Source organism: Rhinolophus sinicus, linkage group LG07 (assembly GCF_036562045.2).
Source record: "Rhinolophus sinicus isolate RSC01 linkage group LG07, ASM3656204v1, whole genome shotgun sequence".
Lineage (NCBI taxonomy): Eukaryota > Metazoa > Chordata > Mammalia > Chiroptera > Rhinolophidae > Rhinolophus > Rhinolophus sinicus.
Genome location: NC_133757.1, coordinates 64,765,835 through 64,791,343, shown reverse-complemented (window position 1 = coordinate 64,791,343; position 25,509 = coordinate 64,765,835). Strand labels below are relative to the sequence as shown.

Below are 25,509 nucleotides of genomic sequence, written 5' to 3'. Positions count from 1 at the left end.
AGTCTGTGCTCAGAACCAGAACAGGTGCCAGGATGCAGCCGCCCAGTCCCCACGCAGCCAGCTGACCCTGCCGCCCTCCCCAGAGTGAGCTCGCCACTCCCTCTGCAGCTGCCCCCAGTCTCTGCACCTATCTGTCCACCTCAGCCCCTTGCGTCAGACCAGGCAGAGGCTCCTCCCTGTAACCTCACTGGGCTGCCCTGGCATTCTCCCAGGACATGGCTTGGACCCCCTGCATCCCTGGCCGCTGCACCACCAATCACACTTTCTCCTGGCGAGCCCTGGGGCTGGAAGCTGGAGAGAGGGAAGGGGCCTCAGCTCACAGTGTTCTCTCTCCACTGCCACTCAAGGCCAACGCCACAGGGGGCGGCGGGCACGTGCAGATGGTGCAGAGGGCCATGCAGGACCTGACCTACGCCTCCCTGTGCTTTCCGGAGGCCATCAAGGCCCGGGGCATGGACAGCACCCAGGACATCCCTTACTACTTCTACCGGGACGACGGGCTCCTGGTGTGGGAGGCGATCAGGACGTGAGTGTGAGCGGAGCTGTGGGGCGCCCCACGTGGCGGGAGCAGAGGTCCTGCCGGAGGAGTGCATGTAGGCGCTGGTGGAGGAGCGGGGACCGGGCAGGGTGGCCTCAGTGACCTGGGCGTTAGGAGTCAGTGGCAGGCATTGAGGGGCCCTGGCAGGGGCCGGGAGGCACAGCTCTGCAGACCTGGCTGGGTCAGTAACTCCTGGCTGGGCCCCTCCTCGTGAGTCAGGTTCACGGCTGACGTGGTGGGCATCTACTACGAGAGTGACGAGGTGGTGGCAGACGACTCAGAGCTGCAGGACTTCGTGAACGACGTCTATGTGTACGGCATGAGAGGAAAGAAGGCCTCAGGTAGGGCCGGCCCCTCCTGCAGTCGCTGTCCTGCTCTTCCCAGCACCTGACTTTCCCTGGGCTACACTGGCTTGTGGCATTCACCTTAGCACCTGGGTGCTGGGGGTAGGCCCCCCAAGGGACTCTGGGCCACCAGTAAGCCTCATGGGGACATTTTAGGGGCTTTCTACAGCTCTGAGAGCCCAGGTTAGAAACATCAGGACACTGGACCAAGCCTCTGTCCCCACCAGGATGTTTTATCCATGCTGGGCCTCACAGCACTGGCATGGGATCACCCAGGGGATCTGGGGGTGGGGCTGGCGCTGTGGGTGGGTGCCCCTTCCAGGAGGCAGGGCCTTAGCCTGTCTCTCACTGGCCCTTAGGCTTCCCCAAGTCCGTCAAGACCAGGGACAAGCTGTCTGAGTACCTGACCGTAGTGATCTTTACGGCCTCAGCCCAGCATGCAGCGGTGAACTTTGGCCAGGTGGGCAAGGGCAGGGCGAGCAGTGAGTTGGAAATCACCAAGATCACCTTGATCTTCATTCCTACAGACCTGTGGGAGGGGCTGCTCTACTTCCTAGTCTTCCAGCCATCTGGGGGGCGGGGGTAGGGGAGTGGCGGGGGGCAGGGGGCGTGAAGAAAGCCAGGCAGACCTCAGGCAGCTTCGGGACCTGAATTGGGTGATCGTGGATTCTGCCCACTCAGCGAAGGGTCCAATGCGGCAAGGGGGCTGTAGCCGGACTGCCTGGGGTCCTGCTGGAGTGGGAGGCATGCACAGGGGCGAGGCGGGAGGTGCAGGTGGGCGGTGGCTGGATTGTGTGTCCCCGGCTCTCCCTTCAGTATGACTGGTGCTCCTGGATCCCCAATGCTCCCCCAACCATGCGGGCCCCACCGCCTACGGCCAAGGGTGTGGTCACCATCGAGCAGATCGTGGACACGCTGCCAGACCGTGGCCGCTCCTGTTGGCATCTGGGAGCAGTGTGGGCACTAAGCCAGTTCCAGGAAAATGAGGTGAGGCCATTCTTCCCCTTCTGGCAGGCAGGCCGCCCCAGGTGTAACCCATTCCTCAACCTCAGGGTTTTGTGATTCAGGGCCCAGGGTGGACATCTGTCCTCCGGGAATCCTGACTCCCAGGGCTGGAGAGGCCCTCCAGGTCCTCAGGCCTGAGCCATGAGGGCACTCCAGGTGCCTGGGGCAGGAAAGCATGGGGGACTCTGCTCCTCTGGTAACATTCTCCACAAGGGCACACCCAGCAACCCAACAGTGACAAAGCTTTCTCATGTGGGCTTCTAAGACTGTCCTGGGGATCCTTCCAGACACCCCTTGTTTAACCTAATCTCAAAGCTGGGCATCTCAGTGGTCGTGCTCCACAGCGCCAGCTCAGGGCTGCACAGAATGACTGCACCAGCCCAGGCTCCGGGACACTGCAGTTGCTCAGGGCCTTTGCTAACATGCTTGTCTCTCACTAACATCTTTGCACATGTGTCTTTGCACATGTGTTCAACAGGACCAGAGGGTACACTCCTTGTAGAGGGATTTCTTGGTCAAAGAATGTTGAGACTGAACTGCCCTTCACAGACTAAATCCAGAATCCCGTCAATAATAGCATATGATGTGTCTCCCACCCTTAGCAGCCCTGGATGTGAAACTTTCCAGTTTTAACAATCCAGTAGTTTTGGGTTTTTTTCAGGGTCTAGTTTTAATTTGCCGACATCTCTGTGAGTATGTACATGAGCACCCCGCCTCCACAGGGCGAGAGAAGGCCAGCGGTGGCCCCTATGGCCCTGCTGCCTGGAGCCCAATGGGAGGGCAGGAGTGCTGGACAGGACAGGCCCAGGACCCCACAGCCACACGCCCACCAGCTGGGGCCACCAGCCTCCATTCTCCTGCACCAGTACGCGTCCTTGTGGCCACCCAGCAGCCGGGCAGTTATCCGTCCCCTTTATCTGTAAGCCCCCTCCCGCTCCGGAAACTTCCTTAGGGAAAGCCAGGGTAGGTGTGGCTTTTGCATTCTCAGGGCACTCTGGGCAGGCAGCAGAGGTGACTCCCAAAGGATGAGCTCCTTGGGTGGTACCAGGCCTGTCAGTTACCCTCGCCGCACTGCTGATTAACCTGTCCATCTATCTGTCTGTGTCTGGTTCCTCAGCTGTTCCTGGGCATGTACCCAGAAGAGCATTTCATTGAGAAGCCTGTGAAGGAGGCCATGGCCCGATTCCGCAAGAACCTCGACACCATCGTCAGCGTGATCGCTGAGCGCAACAAGAACAAGAAGCTGCCGTATTACTACTTGTCCCCAGACCGGATTCCCAACAGCGTGGCCATCTGAGTGGCTGCCTGAGCCTGCCTCCCGCCCTCCAGGATGGCCACTGCTCAGGGCTTTGCTCGGCACCCAGACTCCGGCCTTCCCTGAGGGAGGGGCTCACAGGGCGGCTACGGGGCAGGCTGCCAGCAGCTTGCTGCCCCTGGGCCTCCCAGGATTCCTGGGAATTCTGCCCCGAGGTCCCAGGCTGACTGGCTGTCCCAGGTTGGGCCATAGTATAGCGAAGCTTCGTGTTTTATTCCTGTCTTTAGTGAATCCCATACTTTGATCAAAGTGTAGACACTGCAGGGACCCCTCCTGCACAGAGCAGGGTACTGTAGCTTCCTGTCCTCTGCCAGCTCGAATTTCCACACCAGGGGGCAACAGTAAATCAGGATAACCGATAGATGTGTCTTCTTATTGGAGACATGGAATGATTATTTTCTGTTCTATTTATGCTTAGTTCAATTTCTTACATATAGCAGATGCCCAAATAAATTCTTATTGAACGAAGTAGTTGTCATAAAGTTGATTTAAAACAGGTCTCCTTCCACATGCTGCAGTCCAACCAACTCGAACAGCTCATATCCCCCCTTCCCACAAAAAAGCAAAATGCCATAATCATGATTCCGTCTAGGCAAAAGCTACCCTCCCCCCGATCTCCCCCCACACACACCCCTGCCTGGGCAGAATGTGCTTTTCTTTCTTTGTCCAGAAAGCTCCTACTATTTCTTCAGAACACATTGCAAATGTCATCTCATCAGGGGAGGCCTCCTTGATTGCAGATAGAGCTCATTTTTCTCCCCGGGCTTTGTCCAAACCTCTGTTGTCCTGCCATGTGGTCCCTGCAGCCCCTGGAGGACAGGGAAACCATCGGACATATACCTGTGCCCAAGGACTGGCCCAGGGCTGGCATAAGGCTCCAGCGTGCTGCTCTCTCCTGGCAGGGCACCTAACTGACAGATTCCAGGAATTGTCTCAGGAGCTGGGGGCTGTTTTCTTCTATAGCAGAGGCCTCAACTTGGCTTAAAATATGCATTTTCTTTCCCCAGGTCCAGGAAGCTAAACTTGGGCATGGCTATCTGTTGTCTCCTACACACAACAAATATTTGAGGAAATAAAGTTCAAAATGTTTCCAAATTTGGTGAAAGACATAAATTTATAGCTTCAAGAAGCGCAGTCAAACCCAAGCAGAATAAATACAAAGAAACCCATATTTCAGAGCCAAACTCCTCAAAACCATTGTTAAAGGGATACTCTTGAAAGTGGTAGCACATATACAATAGCAAGATTTTAATTATAGATAACTTTTCCTCAGAAACTGAAGGGGCCAGAAGACATTGGAACAATATTTTTAAAGCACTAAAAGAAAACAATCACCAACACAGAATTCTGTAATCAGCAAAAATATCCTTCTAGTATGAAAACAAAATAAAGAAATTTCCAGGTAAAATAAAACTAAGAGAATCTATTGCCAGCAGATCTATACTATAAGAAATGTTAAAGGAAATTCATCAGGCTGAAGGGAAATAACACTAGATGGAAACTCAGATTTTCAGGAAGGATGAGAGAGTATCGGAAATGGTAAATATTTGCTAAATTAAGAGACTTTTCTCCCCCCTCTTAATTCCTTTAAAATATATACAACTATTTAAAGCAAATATTATAGCATTATCATGTAGCATTTATAATATATGTGATCATAATACATATGAAGATAGCATAAAAGACAATGGGTATTTAATGGACTTTTTCCAGTCACATGGTTTCTATATCTTATTATCAAGTGGCACAATATTAATTCTAAGTAGTTTGTGAAATTTTAAGTGGGTAGATTATAATCCCTAGGGCAACCACTAAAAATAATGTAAAGAAATAAGTATAGCTAAAAACCAACAGATGGTATTCTATGTAAATAATTAAAAGAAAGCAGGAAAAGAGAAAGAGAGAAATAAAAATAGGGACAAATAGAAATCAAATAATAAAATGGTAGACACAGAACCAACCATATCAATAATTACATCAAATGTTAATGGACTAAAAAACTCCAACAAAAAGGCAGAGATTATTGGAATAGATTTTAAAAATCAATACCCAACAATATGCTATATATAAGAGACACACTTTAAATAATAAGGTGAGCAAATTTTTTCTTTAAATATTTTAGGTTTGGCAGGCTACATACAATGTGTTGCACTTTTTAAAACAACCTCTTAAAAATGTGAAACACATTCCTAGCTCAGGGGCCTTACAAAATCAGGCCATGGGCTAGATATGGCCAGTAGGCTATAGTTTGCCAGCCCGTTATACAAAAAGACTAAGATTCGTGAATGGCTAATAAGCACAAGACAAGATACACATGAAAAGATGTTCAACATCATTAGTCATTAAGAAACTATAAATTAAAGCTACAATGAAGTACAACTACACATCTATGAGAATGGCTGAATGCTTGTATTTTATCTTGATGACTGACACCACCAAATGTTGGCGAGCACATGAAGTAACTGAAACCTTCACACATTGTGGGTGGGGATATAAAGTGCCTCACCTGCTTTGGAAAAATGTGTTTAGTTTCTTATAAAACTGCCCTCTCTGAACCAGCATTCCATTCCCAGGTTTACCAAAGAGAAATGAAAACATGTTCACAGATACATTCTCAGCACTTCTATTCAGAGTAGCTCCAAACTGTAAACACAAGTATCCAGCAATAAGGAAATGGACAAAGTGATGGATATATTCATATAATGGACTCTTAATCAACAATAAAAAGGAATGAGGTAACTGATATAAGAGCATATGTGAAACTCAAAAGCATTGTGCTGATTGAGAGAACTCTTACACAAAATCATATATACTGTATGACTCCATTAAAATTAAGTTCTCGGATGAGCTAAAACCAAGACATCAGAACAATGTTTGCTTTCGGAGGTACAGGGACAGGAGTGGACTGAAAGGGGCTTCAGAAGTTTTAGGATTGAGGTAATGTTCTGTATTTTGATAAGGGTTTGGGTTACATAGGTGGATACATTTGTCAAAACTCATTAAACGGCACACTGGAGCCACCCCAGATGTGCCTCTGGTATGTGGATTATTGTAGGCTAAAGGCAATTTTAGTTTCAGGCCCAAGAGAAACGTCTGCCCCTCTCTTAACTACCTAGAAGAACTTGATGCCCCTAATAAGCCATCATAAACAATTATCATAACCTCTTTTGACCGATCTATAAGGCAGGACAAACTTCTATCTACTAAGCATCTTGCATCATCCTGCAGTGACGCTTTGAAGACCCCAGGCACCTTCCCTCATCCCCAGCTCAGAATGTCTTATACACACCCATGTCCCCTTTTTGTATCAGAACCTCTCCTGCATGTGGGGTTCCCATACATGTGTATGTATTGAATTTGGTCCTTCTCTCTTTCTACTCTGTCTCATGCCTACCTGACTGTTAGACCAGCCAGAAGAATCAGAGGGCAGAAGAAAGCTTGTTTCTCTCGACAGCAGCACTGCCCCCAGGACTTCTGTCGCTCCTCCATCTTAAATGGTGGGATGAGGTCAGAGATCCTAGCCCTGTCTCTTGGGCCTGGGCCTCTGCAGGGCTGTCGGAGAGGGTGGGAGAATTGGAAATTGGCTGAACTTCCTCCTAGACACCCCTCAGAGGTGGGGAGGGAGAAGAGCCTTGAGTCAGCGGAGCTCTGGCTGCCTCAGTGTGACCCCGGGCAATGCCCTTGGGTTAGACTAAAGTCGCTGTTTTTAGTGTCAGGGGGAGATGTGGAGGAGATGCATGGAACACTTTGAAAATTGGGTAAAAGCTATGGGCAATCCTGCAGGAGATGAGTGAGAGGCACTGCACACATACCCACCCATCTGCTGGCTGAGGAAAGAGTTACTGAACCAGGGTTCCCAGACCTGATTTCATGCACCAGAAAAGTTTTGAAAAGAAGTCTGAAGGGACATTTGAGTTACCAAGTTTTTGTTGGTATAAACCCAGCATTAACCAATCTTAACGGTAGTCATCTTTGGAAAGTACCTTGTTAGTATCATGAATTTGAGAGCAAGTTTCCTCTAAACCTGTGTCTATTGGACAGATGCCCCTTCACCGTGTTACAAGTAGCATGAGTTCCAGCCAGATTTCACAGCAAATGAAACATCAGAGACTTAACATGCAAAAGAAACCTTCCAAGTGTGGTGAATGTGGAAAACTCTTTACTCAGAGATCATCTCTTACTCAGCATCAGAGGATTCACACGGGGGAGAAGCCCTGTGTGTGCAGTGAATGTGGAACTTGTTTCCGTAAACAGTCAAATCTTACTCAACATCTGAGGATTCATACAGGAGAGAAACCTTATAAATGTGATGAATGTGAGAAAGCCTTTCAAACAAGAGCAATCCTTGTCCAGCATTTGAGAATTCACACTGGCGAGAAACCCTATAAATGCAATGAATGCGGCAAAGCCTTTTGTCAGAGCCCATCCCTTATTAAACACCTGCGGATTCATACTGGAGAGAAACCTTATAAATGCAGCGAATGTGGCAAAGCCTTCAGCCAGAGCATATGCCTTACTCGTCACCAGAGAAGTCATTCTGGAAATAAACCTTATAAGTGTAATGAATGTGGGAAAGCCTTCAATCAGAGTGCATGCCTCCTGCAGCATCAGAGAATTCATTCAGGAGAGAAGCCCTACATATGCAATAAATGTGGTAAAGCCTTCACTCAGAACTCCTCCCTTGTTGAACATGAGAGAACTCACACTGGAGAGAAACTTTATAAGTGCAGTGAGTGTGAAAGAACTTTCCGCAAGCAAGCAAACCTTAGTGAACATTACAGGATTCACACTGGAGAAAGACCTTATGAGTGTGTCAGATGTGGGAAACCCTTTAGGCACAGTTCAGCACTTGTGCGACATCAGAAGCTCCATGCTGGAGAATAAACTTGGGCTATAACCAGAGTGGAAACACTTGTATGAAAATGCCGTTTTTTCTAAGTTCTTAGGAGTTTAATTTAAGACTCAGTGTTCAGTTGGGATGAATGTTTTGTATGTTGAGCAAGTGTCAGTGTGTACTAAAAGTTAAGGAAATAGACTCAGTACTAGATAGCCTTGAGTTTGATGCCTTCTCTGCCACTTACTGTGTGTGTGACCTTGTCCTCTGAGTCTCAGTTTTCCCCACCCCCTTCTCCCCAAAGAATGAGGATACTTGCTAGGGTTGTCTTGAGAATAAAATGAGATGTATATTATAAATAACTGTCATTAATTGGTTTTGAGTTGTAGATGTTCCAAAAGTTTACAAATGTGGCTATTGCAAACAAGCAAAGTTCAACATTAGTTACTTTTGGTTCTCATATTGTATTTTTTCTTAGGAACATTCTTGACAGTCCTGAGCCATTGCCATCTCCTAAGATTTTGGCCACTTCTGACTTTACTGTTCTGCTGTCCCTTCTCTACCCCAGTACTTAGAGAAACCTCTCATTCAGATGGTCCTTCAAGTAAGTGAGAAACAGATGTGGTTCAGGGACAATTAATTATTCAAGAAAAAAATATGTCAAAATAAATTCCAGAGGGAACAAAGTTTAAAATGTAAAAATAAAAACAAAGAACAAGAGAATATAGGTGATTCTTTATCCAATACAGAAGTTGGGAAACAGAACAACAATAAAAGACAGATTACATAATTTACAAATTATACGAAAAATATGGCTATACTAATCGAAAATGAACAAAAAGTTAATTCACAAAAATACAAAATAACCTGTTAATATATACAAAACAGTTTAGCTTCCCTGGTATATCAAAGAAATTGCCAATTAAATTTGACTATTAAACACCATTTTCAATACGTCAAATTGACAAAAATGAAATGGCTGATGCCAGCCTATGGCTGATGCACTGTTAATATGGATGAGGTAAGTGGGCTCTTGCAGATGATAAATGAATAAAATGGTAAAAGCCTCTCTGGAAAGCAATTTGCAAGTAAGCATCAAAAGCTTTAAAAATATTCAAATACTTTTCATTTCACAATAGATGTAAATCAAACCATTATGCTGATGCCTTAAACTTATACCGTGATGTATGTCATTATTTCTCAATAAAACTGGAAAAAAATATTTCTAAGAATTAAAAAAATTCAAATATTTTGATCCAGTAAAAAAAAAAAAAAAAAAAAAAAAAGAGCATATGTGAAACTCAAAAGCATTGTGCTGATTGAGAGAACTGAGAGAACTCTTACACAAAATCATATATACTGTATGACTCCATTAAAATTAAGTTCTCGGATGAGCTAAAACCAAGACATCAGAACAATGTTTGCTTTCGGAGGTACAGGGACAGGAGTGGACTGAAAGGGGCTTCAGAAGTTTTAGGATTGAGGTAATGTTCTGTATTTTGATAAGGGTTTGGGTTACATAGGTGGATACATTTGTCAAAACTCATTAAACGGCACACTGGAGCCACCCCTGATGTGCCTCTGGTATGTGGATTATTGTAGGCTAAAGGCAATTTTAGTTTCAGGCCCAAGAGAAACGTCTGCCCCTCTCTTAACTACCTAGAAGAACTTGATGCCCCTAATAAGCCATCATAAACAATTATCATAACCTCTTTTGACCGATCTATAAGGCAGGACAAACTTCTATCTACTAAGCATCTTGCATCATCCTGCAGTGACGCTTTGAAGACCCCAGGCACCTTCCCTCATCCCCAGCTCAGAATGTCTTATACACACCCATGTCCCCTTTTTGTATCAGAACCTCTCCTGCATGTGGGGTTCCCATACATGTGTATGTATTGAATTTGGTCCTTCTCTCTTTCTACTCTGTCTCATGCCTACCTGACTGTTAGACCAGCCAGAAGAATCAGAGGGCAGAAGAAAGCTTGTTTCTCTCGACAGCAGCACTGCCCCCAGGACTTCTGTCGCTCCTCCATCTTAAATGGTGGGATGAGGTCAGAGATCCTAGCCCTGTCTCTTGGGCCTGGGCCTCTGCAGGGCTGTCGGAGAGGGTGGGAGAATTGGAAATTGGCTGAACTTCCTCCTAGACACCCCTCAGAGGTGGGGAGGGAGAAGAGCCTTGAGTCAGCGGAGCTCTGGCTGCCTCAGTGTGACCCCGGGCAATGCCCTTGGGTTAGACTAAAGTCGCTGTTTTTAGTGTCAGGGGGAGATGTGGAGGAGATGCATGGAACACTTTGAAAATTGGGTAAAAGCTATGGGCATTCCCCCAGGAGCATGACACAGGCACTCACAGTCGTCGTGGGCCCACCCATCTGCTGGCTGAGGAAAGAGTCCCTGAACCAGGGTTCCCAGACCTGATTTCATGCACCAGAAAAGTTTTGAAAAGAAGTCTGAAGGGACATTTGAGTTACCAAGTTTTTGTTGGTATAAACCCAGCATTAACCAACCAATCAATAAAAAGCACCCGCACCAAGCGATTCCCTCTATCGTCATCATTTCATAACAGGGCCGTTCAACATCAGAAAAGTAGGGTAAGTAGTGAAATGGACTAGTCCCCTTTCACACACCAGCCCATGAGGCCTCTCACAGTCTCCCCCGGCCCCTGCTGCAGACTATGCTACAGCAGCAGAACCACAGCCAGGCCAGCTCACCTCTACAGACTGACTGGCACTCTCTTACCCAGAGGGCAGGTGTCACAGGACCCACAGTGCAGCCCAGGCTTGGCCCCCCGACACCGCCAAACTTCCGCCCCCCTGCCCTGTGTGCGGGGGATACTGAGGTCATCCCAGTGCAGCCTTGACTCTGCTCCTGTCATTTCAGCTCCAAGAGGCAGCCTGGGCGAAGCAGGGAAGATGCAGGCTTCTCGGAGCCGAGGGGCTGGGCCCTGCCACCTCAGGAAGGCGTGTTCTTCCCCTGCCTTCTTATCCTCTGGAACTACACCTCTCAGCTCTTTCCAAAACCAGCCATGTAGAGGCGTAGCAGGACTCCTGGTCCCTGGAGCACTTCTGAGGCTGGGGGACAGGACAGGCCCTGGAGGGGGCCGTCCACACCTCTGACATGGGCTGTGACACCATTCACACGGACCAAGGGTTGGAAAACGTTTTCTATAAAGGACCATGTAAAGAAGTATCTTAGGCTCTGCAGGCCATAAGATCTGTCCCAACTATTCAACTTTGCCACTGTAGCAGGAAATCAGCTGAAATCATATGTAAATGAGTGGGCCTGTGCCCCTAACTTTATTTCCAAAAACAGGAGCTTGGCCTGCAAACCTCAGTGCCACCCCATAACAGGGAGGATTGAAAGTGCCCCCCTAGAGGCGGTCATGCAGCAGCCTACACCTCTCACTGTGGCTGGTGTCAAAGAGCAGAAAGGCCTGGGGCAGCACTGTCGTAAGCCAGCCTGCAACCAAGCTCCTGAAACCCATCCTCTCCTCTCTGGCAGCCCCCAGCTCACATCTAGCTCCACCTCAACCACAGCTGAGCACACGCTCACATGCCCTGGCTGCCCTCCCCCAGCACGCACACACCAGTGCACATTCAGCGGCGCTGTTGCTGCATAAGCTCCTCTGGAAGACTCAACAGCTCCACTCAGTTCTGGGGACCTCTTCTCCGCAGAACTCAGGCAAGAAAGACCCTGCTTAGCTCCCAAGTCTCCTGGAAGCCTACCGTGCTGCCCTGAACGTGCGGACAAGTTCTGGCTCCCCTAGGGGACAGTATGTCCCCGACCACCGTGGCCTACCTCACTTCACACACTCAGGTAAAAGCTCTGTGAGCAAAGGCTTGCAGTCTCCAAAGTGGGGGATTGGTGGCATTGCCATTAGTCAGGGAAGCCCTTCCAAGGCCAGGAGATGCAGCAGGCTAGCCTATCCCCAGCAATCCTGCTGGCCCCCCGCTTCTCTCACTCAGCTGGGCTGTGGTTCAGTAAATGTCTCAACAGATAAGGATAGTTGAGCAATGGACTGCTCCAACGGTCATGTTGCCATACACACCCTGAACTTGAGCTTGGCTTCTTTAGGGCGCTGAGTGCAGGTACAGCCTGGATGTTTCAATCAAGCACACTTCAGTTTTCACTGCCATGCTGACACACCCTCCAGTGTCTGAGAGCTGCCCCCCTCAGGGGGACCCACCCCCTCCCATGACCAGTGTCCGGGAGCTGCCCCCTCAGGGGGACCCACCCCCTCCCATGACCAGTGTCCGGGAGCTGCCCCCTCAGGGGGACCCACCCCCTCCCATGACCAGTGTCCGGGAGCTGCCCCCCTCAGGGGGACCCACCCCCTCCCATGACCAGTGTCCGGGAGCTGCCCCCCTCAGGGGGACCCACCCCCTCCCATGACCAGTGTCCAGGAGCTGCCCCCCACTCAGGGGGACCCACCCCCTCCCATGACCAGTGTCCGGGAGCTGCCCCCCTCTGAGGAAAATGGACACCAGCACAAGGTGCGTGGCTCCTTTCCCTGATGTATGAGCAGAGGAACCTGGAAAGGGGATCAGGACCCTGAGTGAATGTCACAGTCCCCAGCCTCCCTGCAGGAAAACACTTTCATGGAAAAACTCCTTTTTCAAGAAATGCTTTATTGCTACAATTAGACACCCCTGTGTATAGCACAAACAAGCCCCCTGTACAGAGAATTATTCAAGTGGTAATACTGAGAAACAGTGAACATACACAAAAGGATACAAAACTAGACATTTAGATAACTAGAAACTTCCTAAGAAAAACTTCAAATGTGAAGTGCCTGTTAGAAACTACACCACACATGCCAGTGTAAATTTGGTTTTTATTAACAATCAACTTTCAAGAAACATTGCATCTAAATAGGTGAGGAGCTGCACAACTTACTTCCTACACAAAGATAAAGGCCTTCATTTCCCTATGTACAGGTTGTTCCTTGGGCTAGAGAGGGAAGTTGCAGATTTAAATCAGATCCAAACGGGTATTTGCCAAATCGACAGCATCACGGATCTTCACCCGTCTGTTCCATCTCCTCCAGCCCTGCAGCCAACCACCAGGCAGCAGCTGCAGCTCCAACCTGCTCAGGGTTACCTGAAGCTCCTGCACTGGCCCGACTACCTGGGGTCTGTACATCTGCAGCCAGGTAGTGCATGCCTGCAGGTTTGGAAACTAGACCTCTAAGATTGAAAAGGGAATTGAAGCAGGAAAAAAAACCGAGGTCTCGTTAGAGGCCTAGAGTAGGACAAGACCTTTCAAGGAGTTTTCAGGAAATTCTTAAAATAAACTCGGGCACAAAACCAAATTACTGCTGGAAGCCAAAGTCAGAAACCCTTGAGTCATACTGAAGCTTTTGGGAGAGTAAAGGCCAAATCAGACAGGGTGCCTGGTGACACCCAAGGCCGCTCCTGTCTCCCCTTAGCCTGGCCCACAAGTACCAGCCCTCCTGGCCCTGAGACCTGCATGCTCATCTCTTGTTTCTATATGGTTCAGCCAAATGCCATCTTCCCACTAAAGCCAGGTGCAAAATGAGGGGAAACTGGGGAATAATTAAGCCCTAAAATCACGTAGAGGGCAAGCTGACAGACTGACGGAACACAGCAGATCTGCCATCCCCATTAGATGGCAGTATAGCACAGCCTGGCCAGGGCTATGTGCCTCACTGTGGGACCCAGCGGGAAGAGGTGAGAGCTGGGACTAAGAACTGGGTCAGAGGTGCTCAACTGGAACCTGTCAGAAAAGAGAACGGCAAGGGGGCATCTGTGCACTGTTCCGAGAGAGGAAAGGAAGACATGGGACAGACGTCTACTGGCAGAGGGGCTGTAGGAGCATGGTGTGGGGTGATGAGATGGCGTTATGCTTCCTGAAAACAAGTGACAGGGCTTCACGGGAGAATGTGGCTGGGCATGGGAGCAACACACAGCTATGGTTACAAAGGCACCTTTGCCATAGGGGGTGCCAGCTACAGGGGGCTGGGAGGGGGGCCCTGCCCAGGGGCTGCCACTACCGAAGCACACTTACCTCTACAGGAAGCCTCGGTACTTTTCAAGTTCAGCATAAGGGGTTCCATCAGGGGAGACGGAAGGATTCCCACTTAAAAATCTACCGCTGTCTACCTGAGCACTCCTGGCTATCAGAGGGTGGTAGAGACACGCGCCTTGCTGAAGCAGTCCCCAAGGGGCAGAGGCAGGGCTGACACGGCTGAGAGGGGTGAGGTGGATAATTGCACTTTGGGGCACAGTGATCACAGGCATGGGCGGGAGGTGGCCTGGGAGACAGGAGGGTCGTCTGACCAGAGAAAGGGGTGAAGGGGTGGCTGCATCTAGACAGTGCCTGCTTGGCCAGAGAAAGACCACGGCAAAGCAGCTCCTCAGACCAGACCCCGTGAGCCCAGAGTCAGACTCTGAGTGAGAGAAGAGAGCAGAGCAGTCTGCTACCACACGCCTCCCTGAGAGCTGCTCAGACACCCTCATCCTTCTGACTCAAGCCGCAGGGCTTCCAGTCTGGAAAGCAAAGGAATCACCTTGTGTTTGCTTCATCCTGGTAATGGGACAGGAGGCAGCTAAGACACAGAGGACCCTGGGCACCTCACCCCCAGAGGAGGCTCTGCACATGCCCCTGGACACATGCACGTCACACCGCAGACCCTCCTGGCCTGCTTTCCTGGAGGTGACTCTTTTGCCTGGTGCGATAAAACAGGTTTTAAAAAACAATTTTAAGCAGACTTTTTAAGGGACAAAGGCCATTTGATGGTAGTGATTTTGGTTTTGTTTGTTTCATGCAGAATGGAACAGGAGATAATCCCTGATGACAGAACGGACCGATCGCAGGGCCAGGGGCCCCTAAGTGTCCTCTCTGCTCAGTCCAGTTAAGGCGACGAATGGGTGGGGTGGCTGGGGCACTGACCAGTGGACCATGGCAGCTTGCTGCTAACTCCTGGCCCTCATCCCAGAGTCTGCCTCTCTGACGTGATCCACGGACCCTCCCAGGAGCAGAAGCTGGCGGAGGTGGCAGGCAGCCAGGAGCAGCACCCTACACCAGGGCGGTGCGTGCTTCCTCTGTCAGGGTGACGCCGGCACAAACTACAGAGGCTTGTCTGTTTTCAAATGGTTTTTAAATATTCACTTTTGTTCTAATTACTCACTTCCTTTCCTTTTGTTTAGACCTCTAAACCCTTCCTTTTCATTGTTGACAAATGAGAGACATTCAGGGCAGGCCTATAAAGACTTGTCATAAAACAGGCTTGAAACCATAGGAAATACGCTCAAATTGCCATCCAGAATCCATTAATTCCCATGAAGTGTTATGGAAAAGCCTCATATCTGTTTGTTTTGTTTTATAGTCACAAGTCCCTTTAATGCACACAGAATGGACGTCATGTTTCTTAGAATACATAAGGCAAAAGGGGTTTTAGGGCAGTCATAACACAAAAGAGAGAATCACGTTCATGAAGAGAAGGTTTGAAACGAGACATTCTTTTGAATGTCAGTCTCACTGGACACATATTATAAAGTAAAGATTCTTTTTGTAAAGTGCTGTTTGCTTAGTGAACCACTGGCCACCAGGCACAGAGCACCGAGGCGGCTGCTCGGCAGTGTCGGCAGCCGGATCTCATCTCCCGGTTCTCCTTAGTGAGGAGGGAACTCCCCCATCGTGACCAGACTTTCCCAAACACTTCGCTCCACAGTGGGGACTGCTGCCAACTGGCAGAGGCTGAGCCTCAGGGCCCGGGTGCCACCCTGCTCCTAACCTGCCCTCAGGTTTCAGTTTGGCATTTGATTCTCTCATTCTGCTCCAGACCATGGGCCAGCTCCCCCTATCCTGGTGTCCTGGGGCTCTTCCACCTTCCCTTCCCATAGACATGCTGGCAGAAGTGGACCCAGCTGTGCACAGCCGATGGGAGAGCTTTCCAGGAGACTCACTGAGGAGGGTTTAGAAAAAGAGAAGCAATTAAAATGAGTCACCTGCCCAGTCTGTGCTATTGAAGCACGCAAGAAAAGGGACACAGTTGGCAGTAAACAAGTTCCTTCAGCTGTCCGTGGATGTCCAGGAACACTATACCCTCCACACAATCAGACGTGAACGATTTCTGCTCCAGTGTCTTCAGGTTCTGTGCAACAAGAGTTTGTGTCGGAATGACAGAGTCCACGTCCATCTTTATTTTCAAAGTTGGGCTCTGTGAGTGCAGGTTTTTCAAAAATATTCTTTTTGCTTGTTTCTGGACAGTTCTGAACATAGATTACTCTGTTATAAGCCTTGAGTCTCTTCCACAACTGCACATACACTCTGCACTGAACGTACATAAAAAGAAGTCCTCCGGTAAAGCCGATGGCCACCACCACCAATTTAGTCCAAAAGGGCCACTCTAGGATTCCTGCAAGGGGAAACCGGGTTAGCCTATCAGCTGACCTTATTTAAGATCAGAAGTAAATAAAACACAACTTGGGAGCTTCCCATAACCCACGATGCTTTCCTCATCAAAGCCTGCTTGGTTGAAGGAGGGGTCTCCACTGCCTCTTACAGGAGGCAGTTCATGGAGATTCTCTCCCCATGATTTGATCTCTTCTGACAGGGTTTTATTAATTAAAAAAAAACACCTCATCCAAATAGGAGCCTGGTGCCTGACAGCTGATGGCCCCTCGACCCCCAGACGTCTGAGGTCTGACCTGAGAGGGAACCTGCGGGACCACCCAACCCAGAGACCCACGGGGGTTGCCAGGACCTCCATGCGGCGACCCCTCTGGTTCCCAGCACGTACCTGTTGCCTGGCCTTGCTTGATCTCCTCGGTTGTGCGGTCGATGAGCACGTACAAGGACCAGACCACGCAGGTGATGGCGATGACATGGAACGTCACAGAGCACATGAGCTTCCTGCGCTCACTGGGCGTCATCTGCAGCTTCTCCCACTGCAAAGGCAGGACGCGGAGCGTGAGGCTCAGGCTCGGGGAATACAGGACACCAAGGGGGTGAGCACCTTGGTGGGTAAGAATGGCTTCCCCTCCCCTGTTCCCAAACTAGATGGATTTCCCCCAATACCCAAGTCATTCTCTTTAAACCACTTGGTTTCAGCCAGGTACCAGCTACAGGTATTCTGTCGAGAGCCAACTTTCTGTGCAATGAAAAGAAGCTGAGCTCGAAATGAGCTATGACCCACGACCAGCACCCCATCTGCTTATTCTTGCAAGCAGACATCAAATGGCTTGAGAAGGGACTGTGTGGTTTGTCCTGCTGAAAACGGCATGTTGGCCGCAGACATGGTGGCACATTGTACGTCTCCCTGACTTGCTGAGTGGCATGGGCAAGGGGAAGAGAAAGGTGATGACGCCACAACACACTAGCAGATGGGCACACCACATCGTGACGGTGATGGCAGAGGTCTCCCTCTCTGGTCCTCTCCTCCTCTGACAGCAACAGCGTGAAGCCGATGCTAAGAGTTCCTGGTACAAGCAGCCTCTACCAGCCCCACCTCCTTCAGGAGCTCACTAATTCCTCCCAAGAGCCAGATTTCCTTTGTTCATTTATTGCTTTCTGAATTGGAAGTAAACACATGAAGATAGAGAAAAAGAACAAAGTGTAAACACTGCATATCCTCCACCAGCTCTAGTCACAGCCGTTTCCATGGGTCTAAACAGGATAAGATGAAAGCAGAGCCTCATGGATTGTCTGTACTGGTCAAAGTGCCATAAGACTCACCTGGGAGGCCAGCACAGACTAGATACCCAATGAATTGAAAGCCTTTTATGGTGCGAAACCGTTTTTAAGCCATTTGCGCTGCATTCTCTAACGCCCAGACTGCTGTCTACGTGGCAGGTGCATCTTTCCTTGGCTCGCTGCCCGGCTCCCCGACGTCCTGCTCTGTCCTAAGTCACTCGGTTCAAGCCTCTCACATGCCCTGAAATGCTCACCCTCACCTACTTGGTGCGTGCTTTTATCCAGAGACAACCTAGCTTCTGTCAACTCCTTTCACGTCACCTCCAAATCCTACTGATCCTTCCAGACTTGCTTCAACACCCAAACAGCCTATGATGCTACCGCCATTCTACTCCCCAGTGCTCTCGCCAAGGGTTACTTCCCTCTCTGACATCTGCTTCGCTCCACTGCCCGGGGCTAGCATTTACCTGGCACTGTTCTGCGCTGCTGTCTGACAACTTGATTCCCCTTGCAATTTACATGTTAAAGGTTTGCGATAAGAACAAGGTTTTACTGTTCCAGACAAAACCTTATGTTCTGGGCAGACAGAGACACACTGAACAAACAACGTCTACAAAGGACATGAGTGCAGGACCAGGGTCCTCTCAGAGGGAGCCATCAGCAGGGCCAAGCAGAGCTGTGATTCAGTAACGCAGCTCCTTTCTCCTACCTCCCGTCTAGGAAATACTTCCCACAGGAATATACAAATCAAGTTACTGTTATGCTGCGCTTTGTGCTGGGGAGGCATGCTAATCTCTAACCCATGGTCCTAATGAGAGGCAAGACACAAAGAGTTAACACATATCAAGTTAAATGCTAACTAAAATGTCACAAAACCATCTGTGGTCAAGGACCAAAGGACTGACACAGACAAGCAAGCAGGCTTTGTCGGAAGGGAAAAAACAAACAAGCACTAGGGGTGAAGGGCAAGGGCAAGAGCTCGCCTCCTTCTGCCTGCGAGGAGGGACTTGGCGATCACACCAGAAGCAGCCATCTCTACAGCATGAATGTCCGCAGCAGCCTCCACCCCCCGCCCCCCTTTTTGGAGAAATGCACACAGGAAGTTAAGGCGTCATTCCCGCAGGCCATGGTGCTAAGCCTTCCCGCACTCATCCCAGCGAGGCTGCAGCCCTCCCGGGGCCTGGACACGTACTTTTCTCAGAGGCTTCAGCTTGGTCTCCATGACGAACTCGTACTTGCATAGCTCGCAGCAGCGCGTGTCAGAGCTCTTGATCCACTGCTGCAGGCAGGCCTGGTGCACGAAGTGGAGGCTCCCTGTGCAGCGGCAGGGGGTGATCAGAGGGCTGTCCTCATCCCCTTCACAGTGGCAGATCCTGGGCAGGAGGACAGCAGTTAGTGCGAGGGGGCCACATGACAGGGAAGATGACGCTTCAGTGGAAGGTCAATCCCCCAAAGAAAACTTTCAGAAACAAACATCACAGAATGACTACAAGCACGAAAACATACAAACACAAATGAGGGTAATTACGACAAACTAAAACTTTCTAGCTTACCGCACCGACATGGAAAGTCTGGATGGCATTGGGCATCAGAGAGGAAAAAATGATACAAGAAATGACAAAGCAGTCACTTTTGGTAAGATTTAAGAACTTCACGGAAAGACGAATTTCAGGCAACTTTGTCTTTCAAGCATCTTCCAGAACTTAAGATGTTAAAATAATTAGAAAAAAATTTTCTGTGTAAAACAAAACCAGCACTCTACCTTCCAAAATTACCAATGACTTAAAAAGATGATGGAATTTGCTTTTTAGCTGTAATCACTGACCTCACTTATCTCTGGCCTCTCTCTGAGAGTAAACAGAGAAATCCCAGTGCCTCCCCCAGACCTAAAATAAAACCACTATAAGGTACTGCAATTTCATTTCTTTGTGCAGGACCCCTCACAGCAATAAGGGAGAACTTCAAATCATTCATTATTATCTAAAGGTGCAGCGTACATGCAACAGGATATAGCTACTAACCTCAGGAAACGTAATACATTTTTGAGAAACAAAGGGTCTTTTCCAGCAGCTGGAGAGCAGGTAGGGACACCCGGCCTGAAAGGAGCAGAGCTTTGCCCCTGGCCAGCCTGTCAGCTGTTTGTTTCTGTGACAGGGGTTTTGTGTCCAATTGTCAGAAATGATGATCACTGGCCCTGAGGGGGAGCGACTGGGGCAAGGCTGGAATGGGCAAGGCCTGAGAGTGGTGACAAAACGTGAATTCTGAAAGAGTTTGGGGGCCAGACAAGGACACTGCCCACGGGAGGAGAAACGGGTAGCAGTGGAGCTAAGAGCTGGGTAGAGAGGCTGCCTCCAGGTTAAAAAGGAGGAGGGAGAACAGCCTTTCCACACACACCTCGCGTGGAGGGGGAACGAGGGGTCCACACGAGGCAGAGAGGGGCGGCCAGTGCTGACAGACTAGACCAACAAGCCAGAAAACTTTCTCTCCCAATTTCTTTGTGCAAAAACAACTTAGTTTTAGTTGCTAAGAGTCAGCTTGACCTTTACTATGTGTCACTTCTTCCTCTTTTATCACCTGTGAAACTATCTTGGGACCCATGTCATAGAAACTGGTTTTTCAAACCATATCAACAATTTGCTCTTCTGGAGAAAACTCTTAAACCACAGTTGTCTACAACTGCCTATTCACTCATTTTCCTGAGACCTCACATATTAAAGCTGAGGCTACACACAGGTGTGGAGCAGAGGTGCCAGAATGCTGGTTCTCGGCTGACCAACCTGCAGGTGTCCCCTGACGTGGACACAGGAGAGATGGGGGGGCGTTTTTCAGAGAGAGGAGAAGGACAATCCAGGTCACTGTCCTTCTCCACTGAGCAGAGGGGCGCCCGCAGGACCTTGCTCTTGGACTGTGCGGAAGTGCTGTCCTCAAAGACGTCATCGTCTCCCATTTCATCAGAGCAGAAGCCCGTGCTCCCGGCCAGCCCTCCGGAGGACTGGGCAGCATGCAGGTACGCGGCACAGCCCTCCCTCTCGTGGGGCCTGTGCAGGCTGCTGGCGCCTGAGCCGAGCGAGAGCGAGAGCAGGTACCGGAGCAGCCGGTGGCTTCGGGGCACGGAAGCGCTGTCCGCCTTCTCCTCCCACAGAGGCACGGGCACACCCCCCTTGCCACCTCCCACCTCTGAGGCAGCTGGATGATTGGCAGACAGGGATGAAACACAAGACTGTTTGGAATGGCCCAGAGGTTTGCTATTCAGTGTTCTTTTTTCTTTATAATGGAACCTGTTCATTCTGAGACACGGATCTTGAAAGAGCACGAATTTCCCTTCAGAGCAAGTTCTTTCCACATAGTCAAAGCTTTCCAAAGTATCCTGGGCCTTCTCACCCATATCGTTTAGGGATTTTGAGAACTTTAGTGTTCTTCTGGATTTGGTATTCTTAGCAGGCTTCGAGGCCTGGGCCCATTCTGAACCACAGGAATTTCTGTCTGATGCCTGTAATGTGTCCTTACAGATAACTGTCACAGTGAGCCCTTGTGTCAGAGCACTCTGGCATTGAGCAGCTTTCAAGACAACAGCAGACTGCACGGAACTGTGGTGACAACACTCAGAAAACACTGCACTGGAACTGCATGCAGAGAACAGTGGGATAAAAGCACAGAAAGTAAAAACAATTTAAAAGAGAACAGACATCCACGTGAAGAAATGAGACTCATGGTACTTGGTGAGCAAACAGCACATAAAATTGGGCCAGCTGTTTGGAGCAAAGGCGTTCTGACCAAACTCATGGGAAATCAAGGACCCACACACACTAGTGCTTACTTCTGGGATGCACAGGAAGCGACTGTTACCTGCAGATGTCCTGATTGGAAGGCGTGACAGAAGTGCGAGAGAAGGCAGACACTGGAGCGGATGCCAGCGGAGGACCCCCAGCCTGCAACGACACACCTCAGTCAGTGTTCAGAAAAGAGTCCAGGCGATAGAGAACACACTCTCCTTCCGAACGGCAATGAGGAGAAAATTGGAGAATGCCTGCAACTTCCTAATGCTCGGGGAGTAACAAGCACTAGGTCCCCACAAGCTGAGACAAGACAAATCAAAGAGCACTCTTGGAAGTGGGCAGATGTGTACCAGGAAATTCCTGAGGCTGGAACAGCAGCACAGGTGTCCTGCAAACTTGATGCTCATTTATTTCCTAAGCATCTACATTTAGCTTTTTCATACACAAGAAACCATGTACCGCAAGGTGTATAACAAAAGCACAAGAAATGTGTGGCACATGCCGGCTATGTTGCGGTAATCCCCACCAAGGCTGGCAGGACCTTGTCTGCACCTGTCCCCTCAAAGCCTCATGGTTGGGCCCCCAAACCTTACTATCCTGCCAGCGCTCTTTCTACAAAAGGGAGACTACCTGATGACGGGGCCACTGATCCAGAGTTCAACCTGCGGCCCAGGAGGGGTCTGAGCCCAGAAGGCTCCCAGAGTTCTAACCAAAACCAATGATTGAGAAAATTTACATTGGAAAGAAACTGTAGAAGAGGTCAAGAGAGAGAGCAGGGGCTCTGAAAAGTCGTGAATAAGCCAAAATTAGAGAAAAAAATCTAGGAGAGTGAGGAAGTATCACCTGGGAAGAGAAGGGAAGGAGAGAAATAGCAAGAGAAAGTGTGGCTAGGCCAAGAATACAAAAGCACACCAGAGAGCCCTGCAGGCCCCATCTAGCCTATGGGGCCCTTGCGAGGCCTTAGGGAGCGGGGCCGCTCACTGCGTTTCCAGGCCTCACAGCACCACGGGTAAGCATGTAAATGCATCCTTTTCTCCTTAGGACAATGAGCCTTAGTGAGCGTCTGCTCCACGCAACCTAAATAACCACACGAAAACAGCAGTTGTCCCTGCGTATGGGGGGGCGGGGGGGAGGATTAATTCCAGGACCCCGTGGATACCAAACTCCAGGAATACTCAAGTCGCTTACATACAATGGCACAGTATTTGCACATGACCTGTATTTGCACACAGGCTACAGCAGGGTGTGAACACACAGCACTGCATTTGCATGGATTTAGCATAGTGCTCAGCGCCTGGCAAATTCAAGGTTTGCTTTTAGGAACTTTGTGGGATGTTCTTCCCCCTGAATACTTTCAATCCAGAGTCGACTTAATCCACAGGTGTGAAGCCCTGGATATAGAGGGCCAACGGTAGTGAGTCTGTTATCAACAGCATGCCCACATCACCACCCCACCTTCCCCAGGACCACTCAGTGGCCCTCAGCCCTCTCCTTGGTTCCTTGGGGAGACCCACTCAGGTCCACAATTTCCCAGCTGAGACCTGGCACCCCTAAGGGCGTAATCTCACTCTGGCACTCCTGCTACGGGACCCCCAGACATGGGTGGGGCCACCAAGACAGGCAATACCCCTTTCCAGAAGTTCTCCCCACCTCCCCATTTCCCCTCCCCGGCAAATGCACCAGCCTGGAGAGGACAGGTCTACTGGAGCACCATTCCCGCTCCTCAGCACAGGGAGCAAGCATTTTAAACCCAACTGTTCCTGCGGAAACCTGAGCCAAGAAGTCACATGCTATCATGCTGCCCGTGCTGAAGATCACGCAGCACTTCCTCGACTAGCACCCCTGCCGAGTCTCCAAGGACCTTCGTTTCCTCTCCCACAGAATGTGCACGGAAACACTGGGTATATTTTCTCTGAAAGAATTACTGGTCAAAGTTGTTAGGATTCTAATGTTTAATTTATTTGGACATATGAAAATGACACCCCCAAAATAACCTGCCACTACCTTGTCACGAGTCTTCGTAAAACAAAATGAGGGCGTCTCAGGACCCTTGGGGACACCATGCTGTTGCATTCCCATCCGTCTGCTTTCTCAGCACCCTCTCCCCAGGGAGCCATCACAGGCCCCACCCGGGGCTCCTCTGCCCGGCCAGCCTGGCCAGACAGCAGGCCCAGGCCCCACCATCTAGACTGGGTTGAGCACACGAGCTTGCGCTGTTAGTCACTGCGGAAGGAAGCGGGCTGAGGGGCAGCAACGCAAAGGTCCCACACTCCTCAGCCGCCTGCCGATACTCAGCCCTAACCCCATTCTGAGACAGGAAGCTTTCTTGACCTGCCTGCTGCCTCCCTTACTTGTGAGGCTGACAGCTCTGCTAGGCAAGGGTGGAAGTGCATCATGAAGGCCACCGCTGGGCACCGTTTTGGGGAGAAGTGTCGTCACCATGCCTCCCCAGCAGACCCTGGAGGAAAGGAGGACAGGAATATCTAGGGGACACCCTTGTCCCCTCACTGCCAGGAGGTCAGCTTTCCTTCCTCGATGTTGCTGGGTCAAGTTTCGTAGCCCAGACTGAGGTATGGAGGGAAGCCCCCTTCTCATAGGAGGGATGGAAGATGCACTGCTCACCCAGCAGACAAAGGGAATTACCCAATTATTACACCTCCCTCCCTGTTATCTCTGTAAAAACATCATCTCCTGAAACCACGTGTACTTTCCTATATCCCGAAGGGACGGGAAACCCTGTGGGAGGAATGTGTGGTCTTATCTGCAGAATGAGGCTCCCCCAGGGTCAGCGTCCTAGGAGGAGGCAAGTGTCAGATGGGAAATTGAAATAAAGAGAAAATGGCCTCTCGTTCCTGTTCTGATCTTCAAGTACTCCATGTCCAAAAGCGAAGTCTGGGGAACAGTCCCATGCCCGTGATCGGGGGCTGCTCGGAGCTCAAGATAGAAGAGCCTCTGGGCAGAACAAAGCTTGGATCAAGGAAGCAGCCAGGCTGCCCACATATGCGACAGGGCCTGAGACCACTTCTCTGCGAATTTCCCGTCAGGTGTCTCCCGGGGAACTCAGACACAGCTGTGCGTGTACTTGAGACAGAGCATCGAGCCTGGGAGACATGGCAGCTGTCCCAAGCCCCTCCTCTCTGTTCATCAGGAAACAGGAATAGTCTCAGCATCCTCTATCCACGTTCCTGCCCTCATTTCATCCTCTCCACTCTCACAAACGACCTCATGAGACTCTCCCAGCAGGTAATGTCCAGGCTTCAATAAGCCCCGCAATAACAGACAAAAAGTCTCTCTTCTTATTAGATCATGAGGTTTCAAGGAAATTTCAAAATCCCCTTATTGTTGTTTTACATAAATACAAACCAACGAATGCTTTATCCTGGCTGACTCCTTCTTGAAAAAGAGAAAACGAGCAAGACCTGTGGGGGCCATCGCAGCTCCCAGAGGAGGCTCCTTCTGTCACCAGCTGGAAGAGCATGTGTTGCATTCAGGACCGTCCACATGTGGAATGCTGACGGAAGCACAGCTCAGCAACTTTAAAGAGCTTAACTTGTTGCTGGTGTCAAGGGCAATAAAACCTATCAACCTACCAATGCGCATTTAAAACTCTCGCCTGATCACCAACAGCAACAAAATGAAGCCTACAGCTCCAAGTGCAGTTCCGCGGCCGAATGTCCAGGTGAGTCGAGGTGCCAGCAGTGTCCTGGCAGGCCCGGCAGCTGTCCACTCTCCCAGCACCCACAGGTCTCCTGCTCTCCGACAGCAGTGGGCAGGGCGCCGAGGGAGGCTGTGGGGCCGTGCTGGTGATGGGAAAGGGAGACCCTGCCACGCAGCACTCCAGCGAACTCTCTCCCTCCGTAGGGTCCGACCACAGCACCGCTACTGATAAAAAGTGTAAATGACCCTAATCAGAAAGTTCCAACGTGTCCAGAAAACTTAAGGCTCTGTGTTTCTCAAGTGCTTTGTTGGTTCTCAAACCAGACACTTTCCAGTCATGACAAGGAATCTAAAGTGATCTCAGTATAATAAAAATATTTGCA

General features: G+C 49.9%; 3 protein-coding genes across 10 annotated transcripts in view; 2 read left to right on the top strand and 1 right to left on the bottom strand.

Annotated features, from left to right (window-relative positions):
• The window catches only part of ALOX5 (arachidonate 5-lipoxygenase), a 47,226-nt gene extending 43,556 nt beyond the window's left edge, over nt 1–3,670 (top strand). Inside the window, exons 10-14 of the mRNA XM_074337298.1 lie at nt 348–526; nt 758–879; nt 1,242–1,342; nt 1,699–1,869; nt 3,005–3,670. Of these exons, the coding sequence (XP_074193399.1) occupies nt 348–526; nt 758–879; nt 1,242–1,342; nt 1,699–1,869; nt 3,005–3,184 (753 nt within the window). The 3' untranslated portion in view covers nt 3,185–3,670. The remainder of the gene's footprint in view (nt 1–347; nt 527–757; nt 880–1,241; nt 1,343–1,698; nt 1,870–3,004) is intronic.
• Nucleotides 3,671–7,162: 3,492 nt separating this feature from the next.
• Nucleotides 7,163–8,710, top strand: LOC141566960 (uncharacterized). Its single transcript, XM_074337300.1, has one exon. The coding sequence runs from the start codon at nt 7,244–7,246 to the stop codon at nt 8,084–8,086; it is 843 nt and encodes a 280-aa protein (XP_074193401.1). The 5' UTR covers nt 7,163–7,243; the 3' UTR covers nt 8,087–8,710.
• A 3,934-nt stretch (nt 8,711–12,644) lies between these two features.
• Nucleotides 12,645–25,509, bottom strand: part of MARCHF8 (membrane associated ring-CH-type finger 8) — a 134,017-nt gene continuing 121,152 nt past the window's right edge. For 7 of the 8 annotated variants that reach the window (XM_074337293.1, XM_074337290.1, XM_074337291.1 and 4 more), the window contains exons 4-7: nt 21,540–21,622; nt 18,886–19,066; nt 16,801–16,948; nt 12,645–16,416 (exon numbers count right to left, since the gene is read on the bottom strand). In XM_074337293.1, the coding sequence (XP_074193394.1) occupies nt 16,115–16,416; nt 16,801–16,948; nt 18,886–19,066; nt 21,540–21,622 (714 nt within the window). In that variant the 3' untranslated portion in view covers nt 12,645–16,114. Of the gene's footprint in view, nt 16,417–16,800; nt 16,949–18,885; nt 19,067–20,470; nt 21,317–21,539; nt 21,623–25,509 lie in introns of all 8 variants that reach the window. The other variant, XM_074337297.1, reaches the window with a different exon arrangement.

Bases quoted from the DNA above. Each gene is read 5' to 3' on its own strand.
- LOC141566960 (XM_074337300.1), top strand. From the start codon at position 7,244: ATGCCCCTTCACCGTGTTACAAGTAGCATGAGTTCCAGCCAGATTTCA.